This window comes from Suncus etruscus, chromosome 1 (genome assembly GCF_024139225.1).
Source record: "Suncus etruscus isolate mSunEtr1 chromosome 1, mSunEtr1.pri.cur, whole genome shotgun sequence".
NCBI classification, from domain to species: Eukaryota; Metazoa; Chordata; class Mammalia; order Eulipotyphla; family Soricidae; genus Suncus; species Suncus etruscus.
Genome location: NC_064848.1, coordinates 120,844,223 through 120,871,247, shown reverse-complemented (window position 1 = coordinate 120,871,247; position 27,025 = coordinate 120,844,223). Strand labels below are relative to the sequence as shown.

General features: G+C 36.3%; 1 protein-coding gene across 1 annotated transcript in view; it reads left to right on the top strand.

Annotated features, from left to right (window-relative positions):
* Nucleotides 1–27,025, top strand: part of DOCK4 (dedicator of cytokinesis 4) — a 530,301-nt gene that overhangs the window by 312,905 nt on the left and 190,371 nt on the right. The window contains exons 13-16 of the mRNA XM_049782931.1: nucleotides 3,214–3,339; nucleotides 19,721–19,845; nucleotides 20,620–20,782; nucleotides 22,828–22,934. Of these exons, the coding sequence (XP_049638888.1) occupies nucleotides 3,214–3,339; nucleotides 19,721–19,845; nucleotides 20,620–20,782; nucleotides 22,828–22,934 (521 nt within the window). The remainder of the gene's footprint in view (nucleotides 1–3,213; nucleotides 3,340–19,720; nucleotides 19,846–20,619; nucleotides 20,783–22,827; nucleotides 22,935–27,025) is intronic.

Here is a 27,025-nt window from a genome sequence, read left to right as displayed (position 1 = left end):
GTCCCCTGTGCCTGCCAGGAGCAATTTCTGAGCCTGGAGCCAGAAATAACCCCTGAGCACTGCCGGGTGTGACCCAAAAACCACCAAAAAAAAAAAAAAAAAGAAAGTATTTTGTGGAGCCGGAGCAGTGGCACAGGTATCTGCCTTGAGTGCGCTAACCTAACCGAGGACTGTGGTTCAATCCTCCGGCATCCTGTATGGTCCCCACAGCCAGGGGCAATTTCTGAGTGCATAGCCAGGAGTAACTCCTGAGTGTCACTGAGTGTGGCCCAAAAACCAAAAAGAAAAAAGAAAAAAAAAAAAAGAAAAGAAAGTACTTTGTTTATGGTTTTTAAAAAAAACTCACTGACGGGGCCTGGATTGATAGCAAAGTGCGTAGGGTTTCCCTTGCACAAGATCCCACCTGTGTTCGGTCCCAACATCCCATACGGACCCCCAAGCCTGCCTGAAGTTATTTCTGAGCACAGAGCCAAAAGTAACCCATGAGAGCTACAGTGTGTGACACCCCAAAATAAATCACTGGTGGTTAAGTGAATTATGGTTCTGTATAGAAATGCTAAAATCCTGGTTACATTTTCTTCCTATGGACATCTTTATGATGATAATGACTCCTATTTTTTCTTGTCTTTAATTCCTTACACATGCCCTATAATGTGACTAGTGTCTCTCTAATAACAACTTTTGCTGAGATTCAGATTATCACTTGCAGAAAAATCCCAGGACATCAATTTATTAAATCCCTCTGGTTTTCTAGTTGGAGGCATTGCTTGTAATACTCCAGGATTTGACTAATAACCTTAGCAGAAGGGACTGCACTATATATCATGTCTGGTATACAATAGCATTTTACAAATATCAGCTTTTGATGATGGTGGGTGGTTGAGTGTTTTAAAGGCAAAAGGACAGATGTAGGAGGAAAATAGAGATGCCAGTAGAATGTTGCGGGGTAGTGGGAGAGTGTGACTCAGGAAGAAATAGCTACTGGGACAGATGGATTAGAACACATGTTCGTTTGTCTTCATTCTCCTGGCTTTGGGCTTTAAAAGTAACCAGTAGTGCCACATGGAAGTTTTTCAAATGTGTACTTACTCTTGTTGTCATCAAATTATCTAGATTTACCCTTTCCTACATTTTTCCATGTGGCAAAGGACAAATAGTCCCCTATTCTAATCTTCAGTATCCACACTCCACTGGGTGAGGTAAGCAGCTCAGGAAGCAGCTTAGGAATCATTAGATGAAAATGGGATGCAGAATTTAATTCAGGTTCGTACATGCCTGACAGATTTAATTCTCTAATACAAGTCTAATACAAGCGATTCGATTAGAGCCATACACCAAAAAGCATGAGGACACAATGACTCAATCCTGTCCTGCCCTGTTTTGATATCACTATGTCTTTAGTGTTCATCATCTAGTCAGATTTGAACAGAAATCTCTTTGTGCCTCATTTTTTGTTACTGTTTTTTTTTAAAACATTTTCCTAATGTTTAACCACTCTAATGAAAAGGAATTAAACGGACCAGCTCACATTTCCTTTCTTGTTACTTATTCATATTATTGCAGAAGAATAATGGGAGAACCCTAATCACAAGGTGTGGCAAACACATTTTAATTTCTAGTTCATTTCAGCATGATTTGTCATTTTGGGGTTTAGGATTGGAGTAGTATAAATTATGAATGGAGAGTGATAACTTGTACATTATATAAACGCTATTGAGTAACAGAGATTGATAAGCAGTGATATATAGATAGAGGATATGAAGTGTACAGACCTATCTTCTTTTTTCTACTACCCAAATTCATGTAAAACTTGAATTCCAATTAATGATAATTGAGTCTTAAATTGCTTTATAATTGTTGTGGGAGTCAGGCACACTTGACAGGCTCAGTCCTGGCATTATTTGGGCCCGGTTGTGCTTGAAGATGACCAGAACCATACCTGAAGTTTCAAGCACAATGGGAGTGTGGCATATAGAGCTATGACTCAAAATCAGATCTTTATACAGGAAAGGGATGTTCTCTGCTACTTGAGTCACATTCCTGGCTTCTGAAGGACTTTCTGTTTTGCTTTGTTTTCATATTACACTTAACTAACAATAATGTAGGTAAGGGACTTTGCTTCTTATTATTAAGTATAAACATGAGAAGTAAGAAAAAATTAAAAGCCTGAGAGAATTAATGCGCTTACAAGCATTAATTTTCTTTCTGAAGTTCTTGCAAGAGAGGTGGAAAAAAATATAAAAATGTTTTATTCATATCTTTATTCCACTGTACTAATGTCACTAAAGTTATGTTTTAAAAGTATTAGAATATAGAATTTTTCTGGGGGCCGGAGAGATAGCTTGGAGGTAAGGCATTTGCCTTGCATGCAGAAGGATGGTAGTTCTAATCCTAGCATCCCATATGGTCCCCCGTGCCTGCTAGGGGTGATTTTCTGAGTGTGGAGCCAGGAGTGACTCCTGAGCGCTGTCGGGTGTACCCAAAAACCAAAAAAAAAAAAAAAAAAGAATATAGAATTTTTCTATTTTATGTATTCACTAAACACCCCTTTTTCAAAATGGCCTGCATACTGCTTAAATTTATATCTCAATAGAAATAATGGAAAGTATTATACCTATATAAAACTAAGACTATTAATATTAGTTTTCCTTATATCATATTTGTTGCATTAGTTATTTTTGTATTACTTGTATTTCTTGATATCACCTTAATTTATTAGTATCTCTGTGAGTGTCCTTAATATCCTTAAATTGTTTTAAATATTAAGATTTAGTTTTACCTTTATGATATTTAACAAGTAAAAAGAAGTTAGAACTCCTAATTTAAGATGACTAACTTCTAGACCTATTTCACCATTATTAACATAAGGAATTAATGTTGTATATTTGTTTGTATAGTATTGTATATTAGTGTTTGTATATTTCCATTTGAAAGATGGGAAAGATGGTCTTGGATAGAAATCAGATTTCTACATATTAGTATCCCACTCAAAAATTTTACAGTTGCCATGAACCATCTTATAGGTTGGGAAATTTAATTTATCAAAGTGAAAAGTATTATTTAAGAATTATTATTGTATATTCTAATGGTTTTGTCTTCATGTAGCACTTAATTTTAAACAGTGATTTCAGATGTGGGTTTGTTGAAGCACTATACTTTCTATGTTATTTGCATGTCTATATTTTCTAACTTTAAATCTTGCATTTATTTTAGGTTTAGCAGTTTCCCTACAATTATTACATGGCGACATTGAACAAATCAGAAGAGAATATTCGTCAGTGTTTTCTCATGGAGTTTCCATAACACGAAAGTTAGGTTTTTCTAATATTATTATGCCTGGTAAGTGACTTGGATTGGAGAGATAAGATTTTCCCATTATGTTTTTAAAACTGAAGTATTTTTTAAATTGTCAGAGTTGAAAAGTTTCAGTTGCACATGTTGAAGAATGATATGAGGCATGTAATAATAAACAAGTAATTTTTAAAATATATTTTATTAGTCACCATGATTTACAAAGTCATTCAGAGTTCAGTTTTACATATATATTGTTCCAGCACCAATTCAACCATGTCAGCTTCCCACCACCAGAGTCCCCAGGTTCCTTCTCAACCCCCACAACCAGCATCCTTGACAGTCACATTTTAAGTATGGTTGGAGTAAGGTTTATGTTATATATATATATATATATTTTTATATGTGTGTGTGTGTGTGCGTGTGTGTGTGTATGTATATATATATGTATATATATATACACCATACTTATACCCCACAATAAACAAGTATTTTTTAATTTTGGAAAGGTTGATTGTATTAGGGCAGTTAATCCATACAGAGAAGCTATAACTATATTCATTATGACCATTATAGAAGAGAGAAAACAGAGTTGATGAAAAGAAATCTTTTATTTTTGGTAGAAACAATGCTTATAGAAAATTGTTACAGACTGTGCTAAGAACTGTTATGAGCAATACTTAGTCTTTAATGAAGATTGTTTTCTTTTTTTCTTTCTTAGATTGGGCTACTCGCAGATATGTGTAGGGATTACTCTTGGCTGTGTATTTAGGAATCACCCCAGCAGGGCTTGGGAACCATATGAGGTGCTGGTGGTTGAACCTGGTCAACTGTGTGTAAAGCAATTGCCTTACCCACTGTATTAACTCTCGGAGCAGAGGGTTTTTCTACTATATATATGAGTGTATAAATATGCAACCACATGTTATATGTCTTTCTATACTTTTCCTTCTCTGTGTGTAATTTAGATCTATATTAGTAACTGAAAAAAACTCCCTAAGGAATAAGTATTTCTAAGTGAAAAAGGTTAAAGAGATTCAGCTATTAAAATAATGGCAAAGTAGTAGTATTTCTTATTGTGTCATACATAGCCTGCCTTCACTTCCCTCATAACTATGATAAAAACATATCCCAGAAATACCTATTGAAATAGCCAGTCTTAAATCATGAACTGTATTTTTATTATGTATGTATGTATTTATTTATTTAGGGGTTCTGGGCCACATTTAATCATGGAGTTACTCAGGGATTATTCCTGACTTTGTGCTCAGGAATTACTCCCGGAGTGGCAGATCATATGGGAAGCCAGGGATCTTTAAAAAAAAAAAAAAAAAAAAAAAGATCCTTTAAATCACTTTTTAAGTTCATGGGTAAGAGCAACCTGTAAAGTTGCATTTGACAAGGCCCAGTTCTAAGATCTTGTGGTAGAATTGTTGTGCATAAGATCCTAAATACAGCCATAAATTGAGCTGCAGTGCCCATGATTCCTGAGATGTAAAGTTTTCTGAGATGACATGACCTAGCTTAGAGAAACAGATGACCTGAACATCTCATGCGACTGTTGTTAAAAATGACTGTTTATAGAACTGTTTACTGGGTGGTATGTTACTCTGTGCCTCTTGCAGACATTCATTATTTCCTTCACTTGCTATAAATAACTGGTATTTCCTCTTTAAAAAAAAGGAAAAAAATTTATTCCCATGGGAAGTCAACTGATTGGGCAAATCTAATATAAAAAACATATTTCAGGATAGAATACAGGCATCTGCTAGAATTCCTTTGTTTGATCTCTGGGCAATGTTGAAAAATGGAAAAACATAAAGTAACATGACACTTCACTGGCTAAATAATTGTCTGGGATGTGCTGTGCTCATGCACATTTTAGCGGATTTTAATGATAGAAATGAACTTTGTATGGAATAAGTTTCATTGCTCTCCCTTCTGCATGCCCTTATATATTGTCTAAATTCACACATATGAAGAATGAGTCCTCTCAGATGCCTGTCTGCTGTCTGCTGTAATGTTGGGAATGTCAAGAGATATGTTTTTAAGTGTTTCCTCTTTTCTTTTCTTTTTTGTTTTTGTTTTTGAGCCACACCCAGTGATGCTCAGGGGTTACTACTGGCTATGCTCTAAGAAATCACTCCTGGCTCAGGGGACCATATGGGATGCAGGGAATCCAGCCCAGGTTCGTCCTGAGTCCGCCATATGCAAGGCAAAAGCCCTACTGCTGTGCTATCACTCTGGTCTTCTTTTTCATTTTCTGTTCTCTTTTTCAATTTTGTTTTGTTTGGGGTCACACCCACAGTGCTCAGGGATTACTACTGGCTCTGTGCTCAGAAGTCACTCCTGGCAGTCTCGGAGGACCATATGGGATGCTGGAATTAGAACCAGGGTCTGTCCTGTGTTGGCCCCATGTAAGACAAATGCCTTACTGCTGTGCTATAGCTCTGGACCCCCTCTTTTTCTTTTTCTTTTTTTTTTTTGGTTTTGGGCCACACCCGGTGGTGCTCAGGGATTACTCCTGGCAGTCTGCTCAGAAATAGCTCCTGGCAGGCACGGGGGACCATATGGGACACCGGAATTCAAACCAACCACCTTTGGTCCTGGGTCAGTAGCTTGCAAGGCAAACGCCGCTGTGCTATCTCTCTGGGCCTGGACCTCCTCTTTTTCAATTTGATTTTTTTATTTTTATTTTAGCTGCATGGTTATAGTATAGTTCATAGTTAGGTTTTAGTCACAAAATTTTCACCACTCTTCACAATTGCATTTCCAGGCAATTAATGCCCCCCATTTCCTTCTAAGGCCTCTTATCCCCTCTCTGGGACAGACATTTGGCTTCTCTCTCTTTCTCTCTTTCTCTCTCTCACTCTGTCTTTTCTTTTTGGCATTATAGTTTACACTAATGATGATGAAGGAATGCCATGAATGTTCCAGAGTGACCTGTTCCAACTATCATTGTCATATGGGACACTCTAATTGCACTCACCATACTTGTGGCAAGTTTCCTACCATGGACTGGTCCTCCTGATCCTCATCTCTACTGTCTCTGGATATCATCCCCACACTGTCTTTTACATTTTTTTATATCCCAAAGATAAGTGAGATTAGCCTATGCCTATCCCACTCCCTCTGACTCATTTCACTCAGCATAATAGTCAATGTGTACATCATGTATAAGCAGACTTTATGACTTTATTTTTCCAAATGTCTGCATAGTATTCCATTGTGTGTGATATATATACACACATTATATATATATATATATATATATATATATATATATATATATATATATATATATATATATATATATACCGCAATATCTTTAGCTAAGAATCTTTTGTCAGATACTACTTAGGTTGTTTCCAGATTCTGGCTATTGTAAATAGTGTTGCAAAGAACATAGGAATGCAAAGGGCAGTTTTGCATTGTATTTTTGTGTTCATAGGGTATATTTCTAGAGTGGTATTTCTGGATCAGTGGAAACTCAATTTCCAGTTTTTTGAGGAATATTCATATTATTTTCCAGAAAGACTAGATTAGATGGCATTCCCATCAGCAGTGAATGAGAGCTCCTTTCTACCCACAGCTGCACCAGCACTGGTTGATCTTGTTCTTTGTGATGTGTACCAGTCTCTGTGATGTGTGATGGTATCTCATTGTTGTTTTGATTTAAATTTACCTGATGATTTGTGAAATGGAGCATTTTTCATATGCCTTTTGACATTCTGACATTCATTCTGTTCTTTGAGGAAATGTCTGTTTATTTCTTGTCCTAATTTTTGATGGGGTTAGATGTTTTTTCTTGCTAAGTTCGGCCAATACATTATGTATCTAGTTACTTACCCTATATCGGATGGTTTTGGGTGAATAGTTTCTTTCACTCCATGGGTAGCCTTTGTATCCTATTCACTGTTTTCTTTGAAGTGCAGAAGCTTCTCAGTTTATCTATCTTTGCTTCTACAAGGTTGGACAGTGATATTTCCTTCTTGAAGATACTTTTGGTCTTAACATCATGGAATCTTGTGCCTACATTTTCTTCTGTGTACCTTATGGTTTCAAGTGTGATATCAATGTCTTTCAAATATTTTGAGGTGTCGTTTATTCTTAAAGCTGTGTATCCTTCCTTCAAGCCTGGCTGAGTGAAATATTCTTGATGGAATATTAATTTCTTTGAGTTTTATCACAATATCCTACCACTGCTTGTGATAAATCTGCTATAAATCTTAAGGATGCTTCTTTGTATGTAGTTTCCCTTTTTTGTCTTGATGCTTTTAGTTTTCTATTCCTATCTGAAGTTTTCATCATTTTGACTGGAACATTGAGGTGCTTTTTAGCTTGTACTCTTCAGGCATCCAGGATATGGTTGCATGCACTCTTCAGCTCTGGAAACTTCTCAGCAATTATGTCTTTTGACTGTTGATTTTTTTTATTGGGGTTATTTTCCTGGATTTCTTGGACTTGGATGATTTTTGTTGTTTCTATTGAGCTTATCCCATAGTTCTATTGCCATCTGTTCACTTTCTTTGAGGATGTTTTCCATCTTTTGATAATTTATTTATTTATTTATTTATTTTTTTTTTGGTTTTTGGGTCACACCCGGCAGTGCTCAGGGGTTACTCCTGGCTCTGTGCTCAGAAATCGCTCCTGGCAGGCACGGGGGACCATATGGGACGCCGGGATTTGAACCACGGACCTTCTGCATGAAAGGCAAACACCTTACCTCCATGCTATCTCTCCGGCCCCTGATAATTTATTTTAAGATTCTTTTCCAACCTCTTCTGTTGTATGGAGGTTTTATTGCAGTTTATCTTTCATCTCACTGATTCTGTCCTCAGCAGCTTTTAATCTGCTGGTGAGGCCGTCCAGTGAAATTTTAATTTCACATAACAAGTTTTTCAGTTCTGTTACTTTATTTTGATGTTTTTGACGTTGCTGTTTTCATGTTTTCCTGAGTCTTGGTTGTGGTTCATTTATTTCATTCCATGCTTTTTTTTTTTTGAGTTCTTTAAACATCTTCCACATTTCTTCTCTAATGTCCTTATTGAAGAGTCTCTATAAGTGGGTGGTACTTTTCGGGTCTTCAGAGCTACCATCTTTATTTTCTAAGCTTGGTGGAGTTTTGTATTTTTCCCCACTCTCACCTTCACAGTTTTTTTGTTTGTTTGTTTGTTTGTTTTTTGGTTTTTGGGCCACACCCAGCGGTGCTCAGGGATTACTCCTGGCTGTCTGCTCAGAAATAGCTCCTGGCAGGCACGGGAGACCATATGGGACACCGGGATTTGAACCAACCACCTTTGGTCCTGGATCGGCTGCTTGCAAGGCAAACGCTGCTGTGCTATCTCTCCGGGCCCAACAGTGTGGTGTTTTTTGTTTTTTGTTTTTTTTTTTTACATCTAGTTCTAGGGTTCCTCAACTAGAAGACATGTGAGCCACAGAGCTGAGTAGCCACGCTTATCTCTGCAACAGGTCTCCACCTTGCTGAATCCCATTCTTGTACTGCTGACCTGCTTTCAATTCCAGGAATCCCACATAGTTTCCTGAGCCCACTAGAAGTCTTATTTACTTCTTAGTCTTCCAAATTAGAATAAAAATGGAATGTTATATGTGTGTTTATATATACATGTATATGTGTATTTAAACCATTGAAAGCAGCTTTATAAACTAATTAGCGTTCTTAGGGTATATTGGCAAACTTAGAATTATTACCTTGCTTTTCTTCGTTATTTTCAGAATTTTGCTCTGACAATAATTCTCACTATTGGTTTTCATAAAAATTTGAAGTGAATTTTCCATTGAAAAAGTGCATGTAAACATTTCTGCTTCTAATATTATCTTCAAGCATGATTTTTTTTTCTTCTCATTTTCTCTTTCAGAATGTTCTAATAGCAGTGAGAAGGGGTGGGGCATGTGCTTAGATCCATAAGACTAAGGTCATCAACAGTCACTGTTTTTCTGTGAAAGGTTTGCTTTGTAGTCCTGGCACTGAGGAGAATCCCCCCCCCCCACAGTCCTTGAAGAACTGAACATGTAATCAATGCCAGACTTTTTGGAATTGGAAAGTGTGGAAACAGAAATATTCCCCTTACTTTCACACTTGTCCAGGACAGATTTGTCAGTTAGTCATTTACTGAGAGGAAGTGGTCTGCCCACGTGCTTTCAAGCTTTTATGAGTGCTCTAGATTCTCACATGGTTTAGAGTTGGGTAATATCTTATGGAATCTAATTTCTGAAGGAGAAATGACACTTCTGTGAAGTTCCTTCACTGCCATGTACAAAGTAGATAAATGCCATAGTCTCTGCTCTAAGTTCATGAGGCAAAGTATAGTGTAAGATATGGACATAATTTTACTTTTTCCAGTAATTCTTTAAAATTGGGAAGATGAAAGCCGGGGAGTTAGTATAGTAGTCACATGCTTGCCTTGCATGTGACTAACCTGGCTTTTAATCCGGGTACATCACATGGTCCCTCAAAGCATACCAGGAAAGATTCCTGAGTGGAAAGCGAAGAGCAAGCTCAGAGTACAGTCAGATATGACTAAATAACAAACAAAATAAAGTGCAGATAAATAATCATATTTTATTTAACTATATATCTGGACTATAATTTCAACTCAAAATTCATCTATAAAATAATGAACTTTTAATTCTCTAACTTTAAAACTTATTTGAAGATTGTAAAAATTGTGCTTTTCTGCCAAGTCACATTTCAAAGATTTCGTTGCAACATGTGGCCATGGTTATAGCATTGGCCAGTTCATCTTTAAATGTCTTAGCAGACTATGCAAAATGGCTTCAGGCCATTGGTGAATACCAGAAGGACTAGTTCTTCACCCTGCAGATATATTAGAAAGAAAAAAAAAATCTGGCTGATATATCAGTGTCAAATGGTCAGACTAACTCCCCTGCTAAATCCCTACAGCAAAGGTCCATTCTCACAGTGAAGTTAGGATTCTCTTTAGGTGGGAAAGCTATTCTTTTACTTTTATAAGCTTTTATACTTGATCTTTCCCAAGTATTTCCTGTTCCCTCTGGAGATTTGCTTTCACTTCTCAATGGATTAAGTTCTTACCCTTTGTTGGGGAAATCCTAATTAATATCTTCTGGTACATTTACTTTTACTAGGAGATCTTTTAATTTCCTTTCCTCACAAAAGTTTAAACCAAAACTGGGAATTGATGGAGAAGAGTGTGGTTGAGAATTGGAGGTTCACAGGAAAGCATTTAGAAGAACCTATGTTTTAAATGGCTGCCAGCAATAGTAGCTTTTTTGGTGATGTCAATGTTGGTGTTTTCTCATAAGTGTTCCAAAGAGGCTTACTTTGTTTTTAATGTTTAGAATATCATTCACATAAGTTAAGTTTTTGTTTGACTAGATCAGTCTTCTTCACTGTTTTTACATCTGAAGACAAGCACCTGTCTGCATAGTGGTCCAGAAACTAGCATTTATAATCAAGGTGACAGACAAGTAGTATTCACCCTTTCTTTATTCATGGGCTGACCAGCTCTGATCTTCCGATTAGCAATTGAAAATCACTATACCACATGATCATTTACCAACCTGTAGTAAGATGACAGTTGTAGCAGCTGCATAATATTGTTTATTTAAATATAATTATTCTTTTTCTTTACCATTTATTATTTTAATTGAGAAAAATTAATAGAACTAAAATGACAGCATTTATTTAAGGGATTCATCATAGATTTAAAATCCGGAAGCCCAAACTCTGGTGTAAGATCAAATTATGTTTCATGGTGGTCCTTGTTTAAGATTTAGTTTTGTTTTTTAGTCATTAAGCTTTATTTAGTACATGTGAAAAGGAGTATTTGTGAAGATGAGTTAGAAGAAAAGTGAGAAAAGACTTTAAAGTTTTATACCTCAAACTGGGATGTGGCCATACTCAGGGATTGCTCTTTGCTCTGTTCTCAGGGATCAGTCCTGGTCAATATGTGGTACCATATATTAAGCTGTGATTGGCTATACTCAAAACAATTGTTTTAACTCATATATTATCTCTTTTGCCTCAAGATTCTTAATCAAATATGCATAGTCTCGTTTGGCATATAAGATAAAGTGTCTGTGGGTTTCTGCAATTAGTGATTAGGGATTAGAACCTAGACATCTTTATGGGGTTTGGGGCTGTGGGATGTCTGAGGTTGTGTGTGATCATTGTGCTTGCTGCACATAAAGAACTACCCAGCCCAACCGTGTTTTAAGCACAAATAATTTCTTTTCTTGTCCTTGGTGGTGGTGTTATAGTTCATAATAGGGTATTAAAATAATGATCAAGAACCATCATTACATTATCTTATAAAATGTACTGTTTGAACTACCCTCTACTCATTGAGTAGTTTTGAGTGTTTTTCTTTCTGGAATCTTGGCATTTGTAAGTAAAGATTTTATTTCTCCCATTCTTTCACTGAGTTCTTTTTCTACATAGTATAACCTGGATATTACCACCTGTATTTATCATTGTCCTGTAAATATAATTTCCAATATATAGCTAGTATTTATAGCTTTTTAAAAAAATGCTACTAGGGGGCTGGCATGGTGGCGCTAGAGGTAAGTTGTCTGCCTTGCCAACGCAAGCCTAGGACAGACTGCGGTTTGATCCCCCGGCATCCCATATGGTCCCCCAAACCAGGAGCAACTTCTGAGCTCATAGCCAGGAGTAACCCCTAAGCGGTACCAGGTGTGGCCCCCCCAAAAAATGTTTTTAGGCTGTCTCTGTCTGACCTCAAGTCTTACTCCTGGCAGACCAAATTGGGTTCTGGGGATTTGAATGCAGATCAATCACATGTAAAGCAAACTCCTTACTATTTCTCCATACCCCACTATGTGTTACATTTAATACGATGATCTATACGGAAGAGAGTAGAATCCAGATTTTCTTTGCTCATGTGTTCTGCTAATAGGTAAATCACACTAGCTTATTTTAAAGGCTTTCTCAAGATTTTCTCTTTTTCCGTTGATTTACTTTTTTTATGAAATTGATGATACTACTAGCATGTTATATAATTTTTATTGGAGTGGTGCAGAAACACATCCTGTGATACTCAGGAGCTCTTGGCTCAATGCCTAGGGGCTTCCTGACAGAACCTGGGCATCCCTAATGCCAAGTTGTTTTCCAGCTCAGGGCTGTCTCTCAGGTACATAGGGTGCATTTTTAACTTTTTAAATTAGTTTATTTACATTTACCTTAAATTTAATTTTATAAAACTACCCTTTGTCTTTGTTTTTTCTTTTGGTCAATTAATTTATTTTTAATTAAATTTGTTTATTTTAGAATATATGGCTTATAGAGTTGTTCATAATACAGTTATTTCTGGCATTCAGTATTCCACCACAAACATAACATTCCTTCCAAACTGGCCATCAGTTTACCACCCTGAAGCCTACCCCTTGGTAGGAGGAATGTTTTACTTCATGTTTTGTAAACTACTACTGGGAGATCAGAATTCAAATTATGGATGTATGGGTGTCACACATCTACACAAGTGGCCACAGTTCTCAAATTTGAGGATTTGTAGTGCGAGGCAAATGAGCTTTATGACTACAGTGGTGGTTCTTAGGGGGTTCTTAGCAGAACCCTATGCATTCTGCTACAGGATCAATGTCTGTAAATTTTTCCTACTACTTGGGCTTCTCTTTTGAGACTTATGAGAATCTATGGTGTTGGCTGCTTGCATAGACATGGCAGAAAGCTCAAGGTAGTGAGTGTGGCTGTGGCTGCCAGGCACATCTGGAAAGTACAGGGAAGGGAGTGTGTGGCCTGGCTCCAAATCTCCTTGGAGATGTGAGCACAGAACTCCCATACCTGGGGTGTTTGACAGCTGAGGGGGGTGGTCTCTGCAGAGATGATCACATTTTTTCATTTCAACCCTTCCATTACCTCATCTAATAAAAAGGAAATAAAGGTGCTTTCTTTGAGGAGAGCAAAGAACAGGCAAAATTGGTAGAAATAGTAGGAGGGATAAGACTACACTTAATGTCGTATGACTTTCAAAAGAACTTCTGAAATGTAACACGTTTATAAATTAAAACTTTAATTTTCTGCTTTATAGTTGTCACCATCCCTATAACCTTCTATCTAAATTTTGCAAGCCTTTTAGACTAAAATAAGATTTCTTTGTAAGGAGAACCCGTCACCAGAAGAATATGTCTCCTGGATGACATGCCTCCCCAGTAATTTTGCAGCTTGCCATGTTCTAATACTGCAAGGTGCCAGGTTTTGGCAAAATATTCTGAAGGATAAAGTGAAACAAGTGCTAATTAAAATCATTACACTTGAGATTGGCTCTGGAGAAAACTAATAAACCCAAATGATGTTAAGAAAGCATCTTGGGTAATTAAGAGAGAAACCATAAAATGAGTATGAAATGGAGTCACAGCACCAGTGTGAAAAGCTATTTTCCTGACAGTGTTTATTAACACCTTGCACCTCTCAAATGAATTACCCTGTGAGTCTGATGAGCATGACACTTCCTATGTTTAGCAGGTCCATTGGTGGAAAATCTTTACACAGGTAAAAACTGCTTAAAGTACCACTGAAGATAAAGATGAGGCCAAAGTGATGGGAACAAAATAAAAATATTTTGTGAGCAGAATCAAGTGAAAATTTTTGATGACTTGATCTTAACAACAAGAGTGATCCCTGATTCTGTCCAGTGAATTCCTTCGATGAAGGCAGAGTGTGTATGCAAGCCATATCATAAAAACTTCTGAGCCGGCCACAGAGGCTAGTCCAGGGCTTTTCATGTGCAAAATATTTATTTATATTTATCTAACTAGATAAGTTTCTGTCCAGTCTAAAATGAAATAAGTTAAAGGACTATAAATAATAACAACAATGATGTAATACTTCCTTAAATCCTTCCATCAACCCCCTTTTTTGTTTTGGGGCCAGCTTGATAATGCTTAGTAGTTATTTCTGGCTCTAAACTCAGAAATTAATTCTGGGGTACTCCTGGGTATCATATGGGAATTGGAGATGTGAACCTGGGTTGGTTGTATGTAAAAACAACCTACCTGCTCTACTATCACTCCAGCCCCCTTTTACTCCACCATTGTTTGTTTTGTTGTTGTTTGCTTGATTTTGTTTTTGAGTAACTTCAACTGGTACATTGTGTTAGGGGTCATTCTCAATGGTGCTTACCTAGGAGATTATGCAGTGCCAAAGTATGCATACTAGCCTCAAACTATCTTTTTGGCCCTCCTCCCTTAATAACACAAGAACATAGCATATTAATCTGAAGCCTGGAGTTTTATATTCTCCTGTAATAGGCTAGTATACACAGTAGACATTGGCAAGGAAAGATATAAATCTAGACCTCCTAATCTAATCTTCCCCTCTTTAAATCTTTCTATTCAGAATTTCTTAAAGAATTCTGTAGAGATAGAACAATTCAGCTAATTTATAAGTTCATTATACTTTGGGGGTTAACTTAGGAAACACATATTTTTAACTTCAGTTTTTTCATCAAATCACATTAGAACTTACTCAAATCTCTTTGGTAAGGCCTTGCTCATGGATGTTACCCCACTAATGGTTCTTCATTCAATATGACCATCCCACTTTTCTGATTTACTTTTATCCCTTACAGTTCACCACATTTCAACATTTTATATATTTCTCTTTTGTTTGGTCTTGGCCACACCCAACTGAACTCAGGACTTACTCCTGGTTCTGTTCTCAGGTGTGACACCTGGTACGTACTTAGTGAACCATATGTGGTGCCAGAGATAGAACCAGAATTATCTACATACAGGACAAATGCCTTGGGGCCAGAGCAATACTAGTACAATGGTACTAGTACTAGTACATTTGCTTTGCATGTAGTCAACCCAGTTTGGATCTCAGCATTCCAAATGGTACCTCCAGGGGTAATTCCTGAGTTTAGAAGCCAGGAGTAACTCCTGAGCAATGCCACGGTGTGGCTAAAATAAAATAAATTTAAAAAAATTAAAAAATATAAACACCAAGTGCCCTTACTCCCTGTACTATTTCTCTAGCCCTATTTTACTTGGCATTTCTTTACTAAAATATAAGCTCTTTGAGATATAATCTAAATATATATTAAAAAAAAATACCAGTAGTAAAAAAAAAATCCTGTAGCTATACTTCAACTACTCAGTGTCTGTTTTACAGTTCATATCTAAGTAGGCTACTCATTATGTAGCATTTATACCAAGAAGCAAATGAACTCTGTTATTGAAGCATTTTTTGCTTTATGCCATGAATTTTCTGCCAGGAGGAAAAGGGGCTGAATGGTGGTAAACTGTAATGCATGATACCACATCAATAACAATATTGTAATCCATAGTGCCAAAAATCTATTATTTAAAAAATATTGTCATAAAGGCAGGCTGTAGGTGGGACAGAAATGGGTAGAAAGAAGTTAATATTGGTGAAGAGATTGGTATGACTGAAACCCAGTCATAAATGACTCTAATTCAAGGTGACTAAATAAATGAAAAATAAAAAGAACTTTCCTCCAAATTTGTTGAAATAGTATATATGCTAACTTCTTATCATATAAGAAACACTTTGCCTTTGTTTGATTTATAGGACACAGTTTGTGATTTTACTAATCACCCTCAATATAATTGCTAAAATAGAAATGTTATAAGGATATATGGGCAATATGCATATGTATATATAGAAATATAAACATATGCATGTAAATATATAATAAAATAAACTGTTATTTAAAAATATCTAACCAACTTGAAAAACCTATTGGGCCATTCTGCAGTGTTTACAAATGGCAATGATTAAAAAATTATAAGCTTTCAAAGTTTATAATTATAATTTTAAGCATGTTTATAAATGTTTTATTTTTTCCAAAATTTACAAGTTATAATGACTTCTCTGGTATAATACAGTATGATATAGATGAAATACAAATAAATTCCCAAGAGACCACTGGAATAATTTTTCCACTAATATATTCTTTATATAGCTTTTGGAAATAGAGGTTTCATCACTTTATTTTTTTAGGATTTTATCAAATTTCCTATTTTATGACTGACAGATATTTTTTTAGTCCAGCTCAGGCAATTTAAGAATGATGTTCATCATAAAAGTTATCTGTGGTAAAAGTTAGCAGGCACATTGTTATAATCTCATGAATTTATAAATAAGGTACTTTTATGCATATACCTAGATTAGGAATTTGTACAAATCTTCTAATTGTGGACATGTTTTTTTTGGTCATTGTTCTGGTTATTTACATCTTTATAATATATTCTAAGCACCATGATTACAAATATATTTGTAGTTGGGTTTCAATCATTACAAAGAACACCCCCTGTCACCAGAGCAACATTTCCACCACCAATACCCCCCATCCACCCTCCTCCCCACCCCATGCCTGTATTTTGAGACAGGCATTCTACTTTTCCTCATTGATATTGTCCCTGGTTAGTTCTTAGTGTAGTTATTTCTCTAACTGCATTTTACCACTCGTTTTTTTCCCGTTTCTTTCAGGTTCTCATATTTCATATAATACGAGTTTCTCAAAGTAGTCTCTGATTATCCTTTGGAACTCTGTATTATCTGTAGTCTGATCTCCTCCTTTTTATTTCTAATCGGGTTTATTAAGTTTCTCTTTCTCACTCTCTTTGTGAGCTTTTGCTAGTGGTTTATGAATCTTGTTTATTTTTATTGAAATTCAAGAGATAATTGTCATTGGGATTTAGAGACATCTTTGTGTTAGAGTTTGGTGTGTTCTTCTGACCTGCTCTTGTCCTTAAAGTAGACCTTTCAGTTAATCTTTTATTTGGGGGGGTGGGGTTATTTTAAGGCTGTTTTTGAGTCTGTAAAAGTTTCTGAGCTACTGTATGTATACTTCCTTTCAAACCTGAAAATGAGTCTGGCTGGGTGCAGTATTCTAGGTAAAGCATTTGTTTTGTTGAGTTTTGTCACTATATCCTACCACTGCCTTCTGTCCTGGAAAGTTTCTTGTCACAGGTCTGTATTAAATCTTCAGAATGCTCCTTTGAATGTAATTTCCCTTTTTGATTTTGCTACTTTCAGTGCTCTATTTCTATCTGTGGGATTCGTCATTGTGACTAGGATGTGTCTTGGGGTGCTTTTCTTTGGGTCTCTTTTAGCTGATACTCTTTAGACATGCAGGATTTGGTTGTGTGCAGTCTTTAGCTCTGAGAATTTCTCTGCAATGATGTCCTGACTGCTGATTCTTCCTGGAGATTTTCTTCCTGAGTCTCTGGGACTCCAATGATTCTTAAGTTGTTTCTGTTGAAACAACAGACTTCTATTTTTATCTGTTCACATTCTTAGAGTACTTTTTCATTTTTTGATCATGTGCTTTAAGGTTCTTTTCCCATTTCTTCTGCTATATGGAGTTGTTCTGCATCTCATCTTCCAGCTCACAATTCTGTCCTCAGCTGCTATGACTCAGTTGGAGAGGCTTTTAATTGAGGTTTTCATTTCATCTACTGAGTTTTTCAGTTCTGTTATTTCAGTTTGCAGTTTTCTGTCTCTGTGATCTTTTCAGCTTTTCCTATGCTTCTTTGAGTTCTGTAAACATCCTCCATATTTCTACTCTAAATTCCTTAAATGAGGGGCTAACTAGGTGGCTGGTACTTTTTGGTTCATCAGAGCTGCCATCTTCATTCTATATGCATAGTGTAGTACTGCATTGTTTCCCCATTGCCATGCTTTTAGTGTGGTTTCTACTACGTGTTTTGGTGGGATTCATTGACTAGAAGATGTGCACGGCCTTGTAGCAGACACACATTTAATCCCCAACATGGTCCCAAAAGCAGCACAAAAAGTGGTCTGAGTGCAGAGCCAGGATCAAGTTCTGAATATCTCAGTGTGACTGAGTATCAGGGTGTGACCTATTATTCTTCTGTTGAATAGGCAGATCAAGGGTATGTCAGGCTAGATTAGAGACTTGCCTTGCACACAGCCTGCTCAGTTAGATCTGGCACCACACACTCAGATGACTCCTGGGCACAGAGCCAGGAGTAGCGACTGAATAGTGCCAGGTGCCCCTAATCCCATTGGCACTGATACTTATGATCCCAGTGCCCTTAGCAAAGTGTGTGCTGTTTGATGTTCAGTGCACAGCCACCAAAAACGTACAGGAGGGGCTGGAGAGATAGCATGGAGGTAAGGCGTTTGCCTTCCATGCAGAACAGTGGTTCGAATCCCGGCATCCCATATGGTCCCCTGAGCCTGCCAGGAGCCATTTCTGAGCATAGAGCCAGGAATAACCCCTGAATGCTGCCAGTGTGACCAAAAACAACAACAACAACAACAACAACAAAAATAGAGCATACTGGAACCACAACTAAAGTGTGCAACCTCCAGTGAGGATATAAGCAGGCACACAATTATTTCACTCTGTGGTTATTTACTTTCTTTACATGATGAGGTGACTGAATCTAAGACTTCACATATACTGAGTCGCATTCACAGCCTCATGATTTTTTTTTAAGGAGATCTTTATTTTGAAAAGAGTATAATGCATTAGGATCTTCAAATATTACTAATATTAAATTCATTTTTGCCAACCTCATTCATTTTTACTTTTAAATATATATATATACTTTATATAGTTGGATATAGTTTATTTATTTTTAATTTCCTGTCACTGGTTATTCTTCTAATTTCATTTTTGTAGGAGAGATAAGTAATGCTCTATATTTTAAGTTTTTTAGTTGCCATAGATTTTTTATTTTCTTACTGCTATAGCAAGAAAGGATAAGATAAAAAAATTCAAGTTTCATAAAAAGCAGTGAAGGAAAAGTTTGTGTATATATGTACATAAATATATGTCAATTTGAATCTAGTATTTCTCATTTATTTTAGAACTTCATAGTAAGATTTTAAGTCAAGTTTGTCTCTGTTAGATTTATTCTATATCTGCATCCATAAAGCACTAATTTAAATTCTTTTAAAAGTGAAATTATTTTGTTGTAACTATACCTTTTGCAGTTTTGCCATTTTATTCTATTTAGGTTTTTTTTTTTTTTTTTTTTTACCCTAAGAGCTAAAACGATGTAGTACTAATACTAGTGTCTGTGTGCCATTCCTGCTAGGCTGTAATTTTTTAATTATTCCTCATAAATGATTGAGGGAAATCTTGAAAAATGAGAAGTTGGCAGTGCTTTCCTACTCAATCCCAGGATTCATCTCCTAAGTACACTTTTATTTTTCTTTGGTTTTGTTTTGGAGTACCAAATGCTTAGGGATGACATCTGGTTCTGTATTCAGGAATCACTCCTGGCAGGCTTAAGGGACCATATGGGATGCTGTGTATTAGACTTAGTTAGCCACATGCCAGGCAAGCACTGTACCCACTGTTCTAATATATAAACTAATACATTTTTTCACGTAGTATTGTATTATCCTTCCCAGCATATATAATGGGATTGAATTTTTCTTTCATCCTAGGTGAAATGAGGAATGATTTGTACATCACTATAGAAAGGGGAGAATTTGAGAAAGGAGGAAAAAGTGTTGCCAGAAATGTGGAAGTCACTATGTTCATTGTAGAAAGCAGTGGCCAGGCACTAAAGGTATGTTGATTCTGGTCACTTTTTAATAAATAGTTCCACATAAATGCTCTGAGTTTATCTTTACACTGATCAGATTAGTCTTGGCTTGTAGTATTTACCTGATTTTTCTTTATGTAGTTTTTTCCAGCTATAATCAAAATACCTTTTAGAAAAGAAAGAAAAACAAAAGGTTCTTACAGTTAGTTTCCTTGAGTCCCCAAAGCAACTGTTTCTTAAACGTATTATTGTGAATTTTTTTAAAGTAGCTTGCTTGTGTTTCTTTTATTTTTCCTCATTTATCCTGTTTTAGAGTTGATTCATTTTTCTTTGTTAAATGGTAAATAAATAAATAAAATTTTCTGTAATTTTATTTGGACCAAAGTCTGCCTTAAAGATTGAACTGTTACTAATTGAGGTGATAATGGAAGACTCCCTTAATAGAAGGCATGTTTTACATGAGCCTTGGGGCTCAGTCAGCTTCCCAAGCTTACAACCTTTTGACTGTAGCATCTTTTGAACTTTTTCCATGTAGTCAAATGGAGCACACAATTGCCCATTCCTCAGATGTCACCAAAGTTCACCCTGGCGCAGTAAGCCCTCAGAGATCAGAATTAGAATTAGATAGACACAGCCTGTTAGCATTAGCAGATTGAGAAAGAGCACTACAAATGACCAATGAGGTAATTTCACATGAAGTGCTATTTGGGGAGCAGGATGAGAGAGCAAAGCATTTTCTTTGTTTTGGAAATCATATTTAAATGGTGTTGTCTTTAACCTTCCTGTTTCCTTTCCTAGGATTTCATCTCCTTTGGCTCTGGAGAGCCTCCAGCTAGCCAGTACCACTCCTTTGTGCTATATCATAATAACAGTCCCAGGTGGTCTGAACTGCTGAAACTTCCCATTCCTGTGGATAAATTCAGGGGTGCACACATCCGCTTTGAGTTCCGACATTGTTCTAGTAAGTGATTTTGTGGAGATGTCTGCATGACTTTTTTGTGTTAGAATAGACAAACTATTAAAATGTGATAAACTGTTTTAAATATTAGAAGGAGACAGTATAGCTGTTTGGAGCAGTAAGAGGGATCACTTCTTAAAAAATTAATAATTTTAGTCAAACATAAGAAAAGAGGGACAGTAGAAATCTACAAAATTCTTTTTATAAAAGTTATCACTTTTTCAGTCCAAAAAGATTAGATAGAAAAGAAAGACAGTATATTCAAACTGATGATTTAAGGAAATCCTGACCCATCCTTATACTGTCTCCAGCTTTTGACAAATCCTAGGAACTGATAAGAATGTTTCCAATCATATGCACATAACTTTATGTGCTTATTTATATCTCCTTTGCATATGTATACATCATCAATCCCATACAATATCAAATGAGACTTATTGCCACTCCAAGTAAACCTTAGTGATGACATAAAATAATTGCTTCATTATAGAGTCCTGAAATATCTATATTTTAGACTATTTGTCCCTGTGGATAGGAATATTCATAATGTCATTTTTCAGTGTCTGTATTTTAAATCTTTTATACCTATGATATTACCTCCATGGTTTTCCACTTTATGTTCTCTCTCCCCAATCAGCTCTATGAGCCAGTCTAGGCCCACTTTTGTATATCACTGATTACAATGATCTTCTGAGCTATGGTATCTTAAGAAAGTTCATACAGTAGAGGTAAATCCTATGATAGATCCCTGGGACAGTTAAATATACACATATATTGGGAGAACAAGGAAGAGCCTTGCTAATTAGCAAGATTAATTAATATTTAGAAGTGATAGCCATGAAATTGAAAAATAATCAGAAAGAATAGAACCCAGATACTAAATGAAGACAGTTGTTATCAAATTAACTGCAGGTGCCAGTTATAATTAAGGATAGAGAAATTATCACCCAGTTTGGCTTCACAGAAATCATTAAAACTGTCAAAGTGATTTTAGTAGATTTTTAGTGATTAAAGTTGGACTGGAATGGGATCAAGAGTAAGATAGCTAAAAGGCAGAATATCAACTTTGCTATAAAGCAGACAAGAGAGAGGAGGCCAGAGTAATAGCACAATGGGTAGGTCATTTTTCTTACATGCAACTGACCCAGGTTTGATTCTGATGTCCATATGCCCCCCCCCCCAAGCATGACAGAAGCAATTTCTGAGCACAGAGCCAAGAGTAACTCCTGAGCACCACAGGGTAAAGCCCCAAAACAAAACAAGCAAACAAACAAAATAGAAAACGGGGGAACAGAAAAATGGATATCTGTAAAAGAGTAATGAATACAGGAATTTTTTTTAAGATGCAACTTTTTAAACATATTTGTTAAGGAATGATTGAGTACAGAGAAACATTGATGCTATGGTAGAAAGAATGTAGACGTATTAACTTTGGATTGAAGGGAAGGATGGGATTCAGTGCTTAATGTTAAGCAATATCCTTATTGATAGCTGAGGCATGCACAGATTTGGGTGGGTTAATATAGGTGGATGCAAAACACATGAGAATTCAATATTTGCTAAGTGTGAGAAAGTGATGCTATAGAGAATGCTTGCAAGGGAGAATGGATCAAATGTTTCAAGAAGTGGAAGAGTTCTTTAGAGAAATGTAGAAAATTAGCTCAGCTAGAGGCCCACATAGTGTGTATTAATTAAAGTAAGAGTAGTCTGACATTGCCATAGAATAAGCTGCAAGTTGCATTTTATGGATTGCAGTGTTATAACAGAGGGATAAGAAAATATGGAGATGAGGGTGTTTGCAAAGTAATGATTAGTGTTGAACCATCAAAATGAGATGTGGGAAATGAAGGGTGAGGAGGAGCCACATTGTGAGACTTGGGCTACTAAAATGAATGACAACCAATGACTACCAGAAGGGAACCCTGAGCAATGCCAGGTGTGGACCAATCAATTAATAAATAAATAAATAAATAATATCTGTATATCTAAACACAAGCATATAAGTACTTGGCTTAAATAAACAAATCATTTACTTTTTCCCCCGACAGCAAAAGAGAAAGGAGAGAAGAAGTTGTTTGGTTTTTCTTTTGTCCCCCTGATGCAGGAAGATGGCAGGACTCTTCCAGATGGCACTCATGAGCTCATTGTGCATAAGGTAATATAAATCATATATTAGGGGTGTGAAAATTTGGGATGAATTATTAATCACTCTGTAGAAAAGAAAAAAAGAAAAAAAAGAAAAAAAGTGCAAAGGATATTCTTAGAAGATATCTGATAGGGGAGAGTATATTTTGAAAGTATCGCCTCTTATATGTCATGTTCTAAAAAAATTTTTTTTTAATTTTATTTATTTATTTAGTTTTTGTTTTTGGGTCACACCTGGCTGCGCTCAGGGGTTACTCCTGGCCCCATGCTCAGAAGTCGCTCCTTGTAGGCTCAGGGGACCATATGGGATGCCGGGATTCGAACCACCGACCTTCCGCTTGCAAGGCAAATGCTTTACCTACATGCTATCTCTCCAGCCCCTCTAAAACAAATTTTGAAGATAATTTCCACTTTTATCTTAATTTAAGTTTTGGTATTTGAGTTTTGGTTTTTGCTTTTTTTTTTTTTTTTTGGATAAGTAAATTTTAATTGAATCACGATGAGGTATAAGGTTACAAAATTTTTCATTTAATCTTAATTTAAATCTTAATTTAAGTTTTGGTATTTAAGTTTTTGTTTCTTGAGTTTTGGTATTTGGTTTTATTTGTGTTTTTTTAGTAAATATATTTTAATTGAATCACCATGAGACACAGTTATAAAGTTGTTAGTGATTGAGTTTCAGTCGTTGTTCAATACCCATCACTTCACGAGTGCACATTTCCTGCCACTGATGCTGCCTCCAATATCCCTCCTGTCCCACCCCCCTAGCCTGCCTTAGTGTCCAGTATTTCTTCTCTCTCTGTTTCTCTCTTTAAGTCTTTTAACTTCTTTTCGTTTCTTTTTTTTTTTTTTTTTTTTTTTTTGGTTTTTGGTTTTTGGGCCACCCCCAATGATGCTCAGGGATTACTCCTGGCTCTGCATTCAGAAATCACCCCTAGCTTGGGGGCCCATATGGGATGCCAGGTGATGGAACCATAATCCATCCTAGGTTAGCGCATGCAAAGCAAACTCCCTACTGCCTGCGTCACCGTTTTGGCCCCTTTTCATTTCTATAGTAGGAATTAAACAAACCTTACAAATACATTTTCAAATATTGCCAACACATGCTTCTTTACTTAGATCTACAAAAGGTTTCAGATTCACATTTCTGGTAGTCATGTGAAATTCCCAGTTCTCACCTGGGACATCAGGTCCTCCTGGCTAGTTTTTGTCGTTTTCTTCTAATCCATTTCTACCCAGCTATTGTGAATGACCCAACTCAGGCATAGATCTAAGAAGGATACTTTCTCATTTAAAACTATTGAATAACTTCCCGTTACTGAGAAAACAGATTCTGTTTTTCTGTTTCCCACTGGAAACAGTGACAAGCAAAACAGTTCAAGTGCTTCTTTCTGGTAGCTGTATTCTTTGTTCTGAAAAGTGACTTAAAAGTCCTTGCACTGTTAAAATACGAAGAAGACATATTTTAAAACAGAGTAACCCATAAAGAAAACAGAGGAACTAAGTATTCTGACACTCGAGATGATCTATTTATCCCCACTCTAGGTAAAGAGTCTTTTATGAAATATGTTCTTTGACTCACTACCTTGAGCTAAAATTTGCAAAAACTAAAAAACAAAAAACATCAATTTTACTTTGTGTGGATGTTTGTGATATTGATTCTGCGTAATAGCAAATCTTAACTCAGAAAACACAGGAATCATTATCATGGGGATCCAGCTTTCTAATGATATGTACAAGAGTGAATCAAGTCTCTCTATTTCTTGTATTTATTTATTTATTTGTTTATTTATTTATTTATTTATTTTGGTTTTTGGATTTTGGGTCACACCCAGTGACACTCGAGTTAACTCCTGGCTATGCATTCAGAAATCGCTCCTGGCTTGAGGGACCATATGGGACACTGGGGATCAAACCCAGGTCTGTCCTGGGTAGCCACATGCAAGGCAGCTACCACTGTACTATTGCTCCAGCCCCAAGAGTGAATCAATTCTATACTATGCACCACCTATGGAAATTGGCAGGTAGATCTTAGAGTATATATGGGCAGGTGTTACATTTCTAATAAAATCTCAATTGACTTCTCAGTGTAATAATACCAAGGTTATTTGTTGCTGGTTAGAGACATCTATACACCTAAATGTTTATAAACGATTAGAAACATCCATATGCCTAAATGTGCCAGGACAAATAGCAGAGCTTTTCCACATAAGCACTTAAGAGTTCTATTGATTACAATATCGATTTTCAGATAGAGAATCCTATTGGGGTGACTGTTCACAATGATGCAACTTGTCTCTGATAGAATAGAATCATTTTCGATTAGAAACATTTCAATTTCACTGCACACATTTTCAATGAGTAGCAAAATTCTGCTCCAGAAGTCACAGGAAAATTTATTTCAGCTTGAACAATTTAAAGAGCAGATGATGCCAATGATCTTTCAAATCCACACAGGAAGCTCACAACTGTATTAGTATATTGTCCTTTTTTTGGCGGACTTACATTGTACAGATACATTAGGATGTGTTATGTCACAGAAAAGCCTACTGTAGCTTAACTGTCTTATGTTTAAGGGTAATATAGTAGGTAGGGCACTTGCCCTGCACTCAACCAACCTGAGTTCATTAGGAGTGGTCTAGGAACCAGGAATAAGCCCTGAGCACCACCAGGTCCTGTCCCAGAACAGGATCTAAAGAATCCTAAGGTTAAAATTACCTTTTAAGATCATTTCTTTCTCCCCAATCTTTATTGAGGTTCTGTGGTTTACAGTACTGTTAATGGTCGTTTCATGCAGACATTGTTCTGGCATCACACCTATCACCAGAGTGCCCATTTTCATCTAAAAATGCCCAATCATCTCTGCCATTCAAACTCTACATCTCAGTACCTGCTCCATAAATTCAGTTGTACTCCATAAACTTTGCAGTTCTGTTGCCTTTGGCTATTTTTTGCTTCCAAATTATATATCTTTATATCATACATATGAGAAGTCATTCTGACTGACTTCACTCAGCATGATGCCTTTAATCATATAGCTACAAATTACAAGTAAATATTAAATCTCATTAAATTTTGCTTTATTCCTATGTTCAGGCACACATCATGCCATTAATTTTATAAGGGTTATTTTTTGCACTTTATAATAGTATAAATGATAGGGAATCAGACATACAATATTTCAACATAACACCAACCACCATGGTTGTTATTTCCCTGCACCCTTGTCTCAGTGTTTTCTCCTCACCTCCCCAATCCCTATCTAATGATTCCTACCTCTAGCATCTCACTGCTCTGCTAAACTCTGTTCTTAGATAAGATCAGAACCATAATATTTTAAACTGTGCCTTTTCAGCTATCTTCTGGTAAACAAAAAAGGGACTGGAATAATGCATAAGATAATTCATTTTCCAAAAGTTGTTTTAGGAGAATGATGTGAGGATCCAAAGGAAGAAGGGTAGTAAAATAGTAACTGTGAGCTCTCATTATTCTTACTTATTCCAGTCAAACATTTTGGCCCTTGGACATTGTGAGACATCCTCTATTTGGAGCTGGAGAGATAATACAGGGGTAAAGACCCTTTCCTTGTGTGTAACTGTTGCAGGCTCAGGCCTTTGCACCATATATCTAGTTCCTGAGCACAGAGTCAGGAGTAAATCCTGTGCACTACAGGTGTGGCACTAACTTCTTTCCTAAAATTCTGATCTCCAGTATTGTGTGTATTTGTGTGTAAAACAAATAAATTAAGCTACCATCATCAATATGGTCTACCTTTAAGAATTGGGTTTTACAAATGGATCTCTATTGATTAATATATCCAAGGTTAAGGTGACCTAATTCAGCCAGATTGGGTTTTTACTTAGTAGAGAATCTAATTTCTTATGGTGCTTTATTGGCTCCATGATTTAATACAGTTGAGTAAGTAAAAGGTCGTTGAAAAATTGACCAAATAGAGAATGATCCTGATATGTGGTTGGAGAGAGATTAACTTAATGGGATGACCTTCTGTAAGAATTTGTTTCAGCTTTATTTCACTTTCAATACCTCAGATTTGGCTATTGTGAGTCATATTTTTCTCTCACAAGTTTTCAGTTACTTATG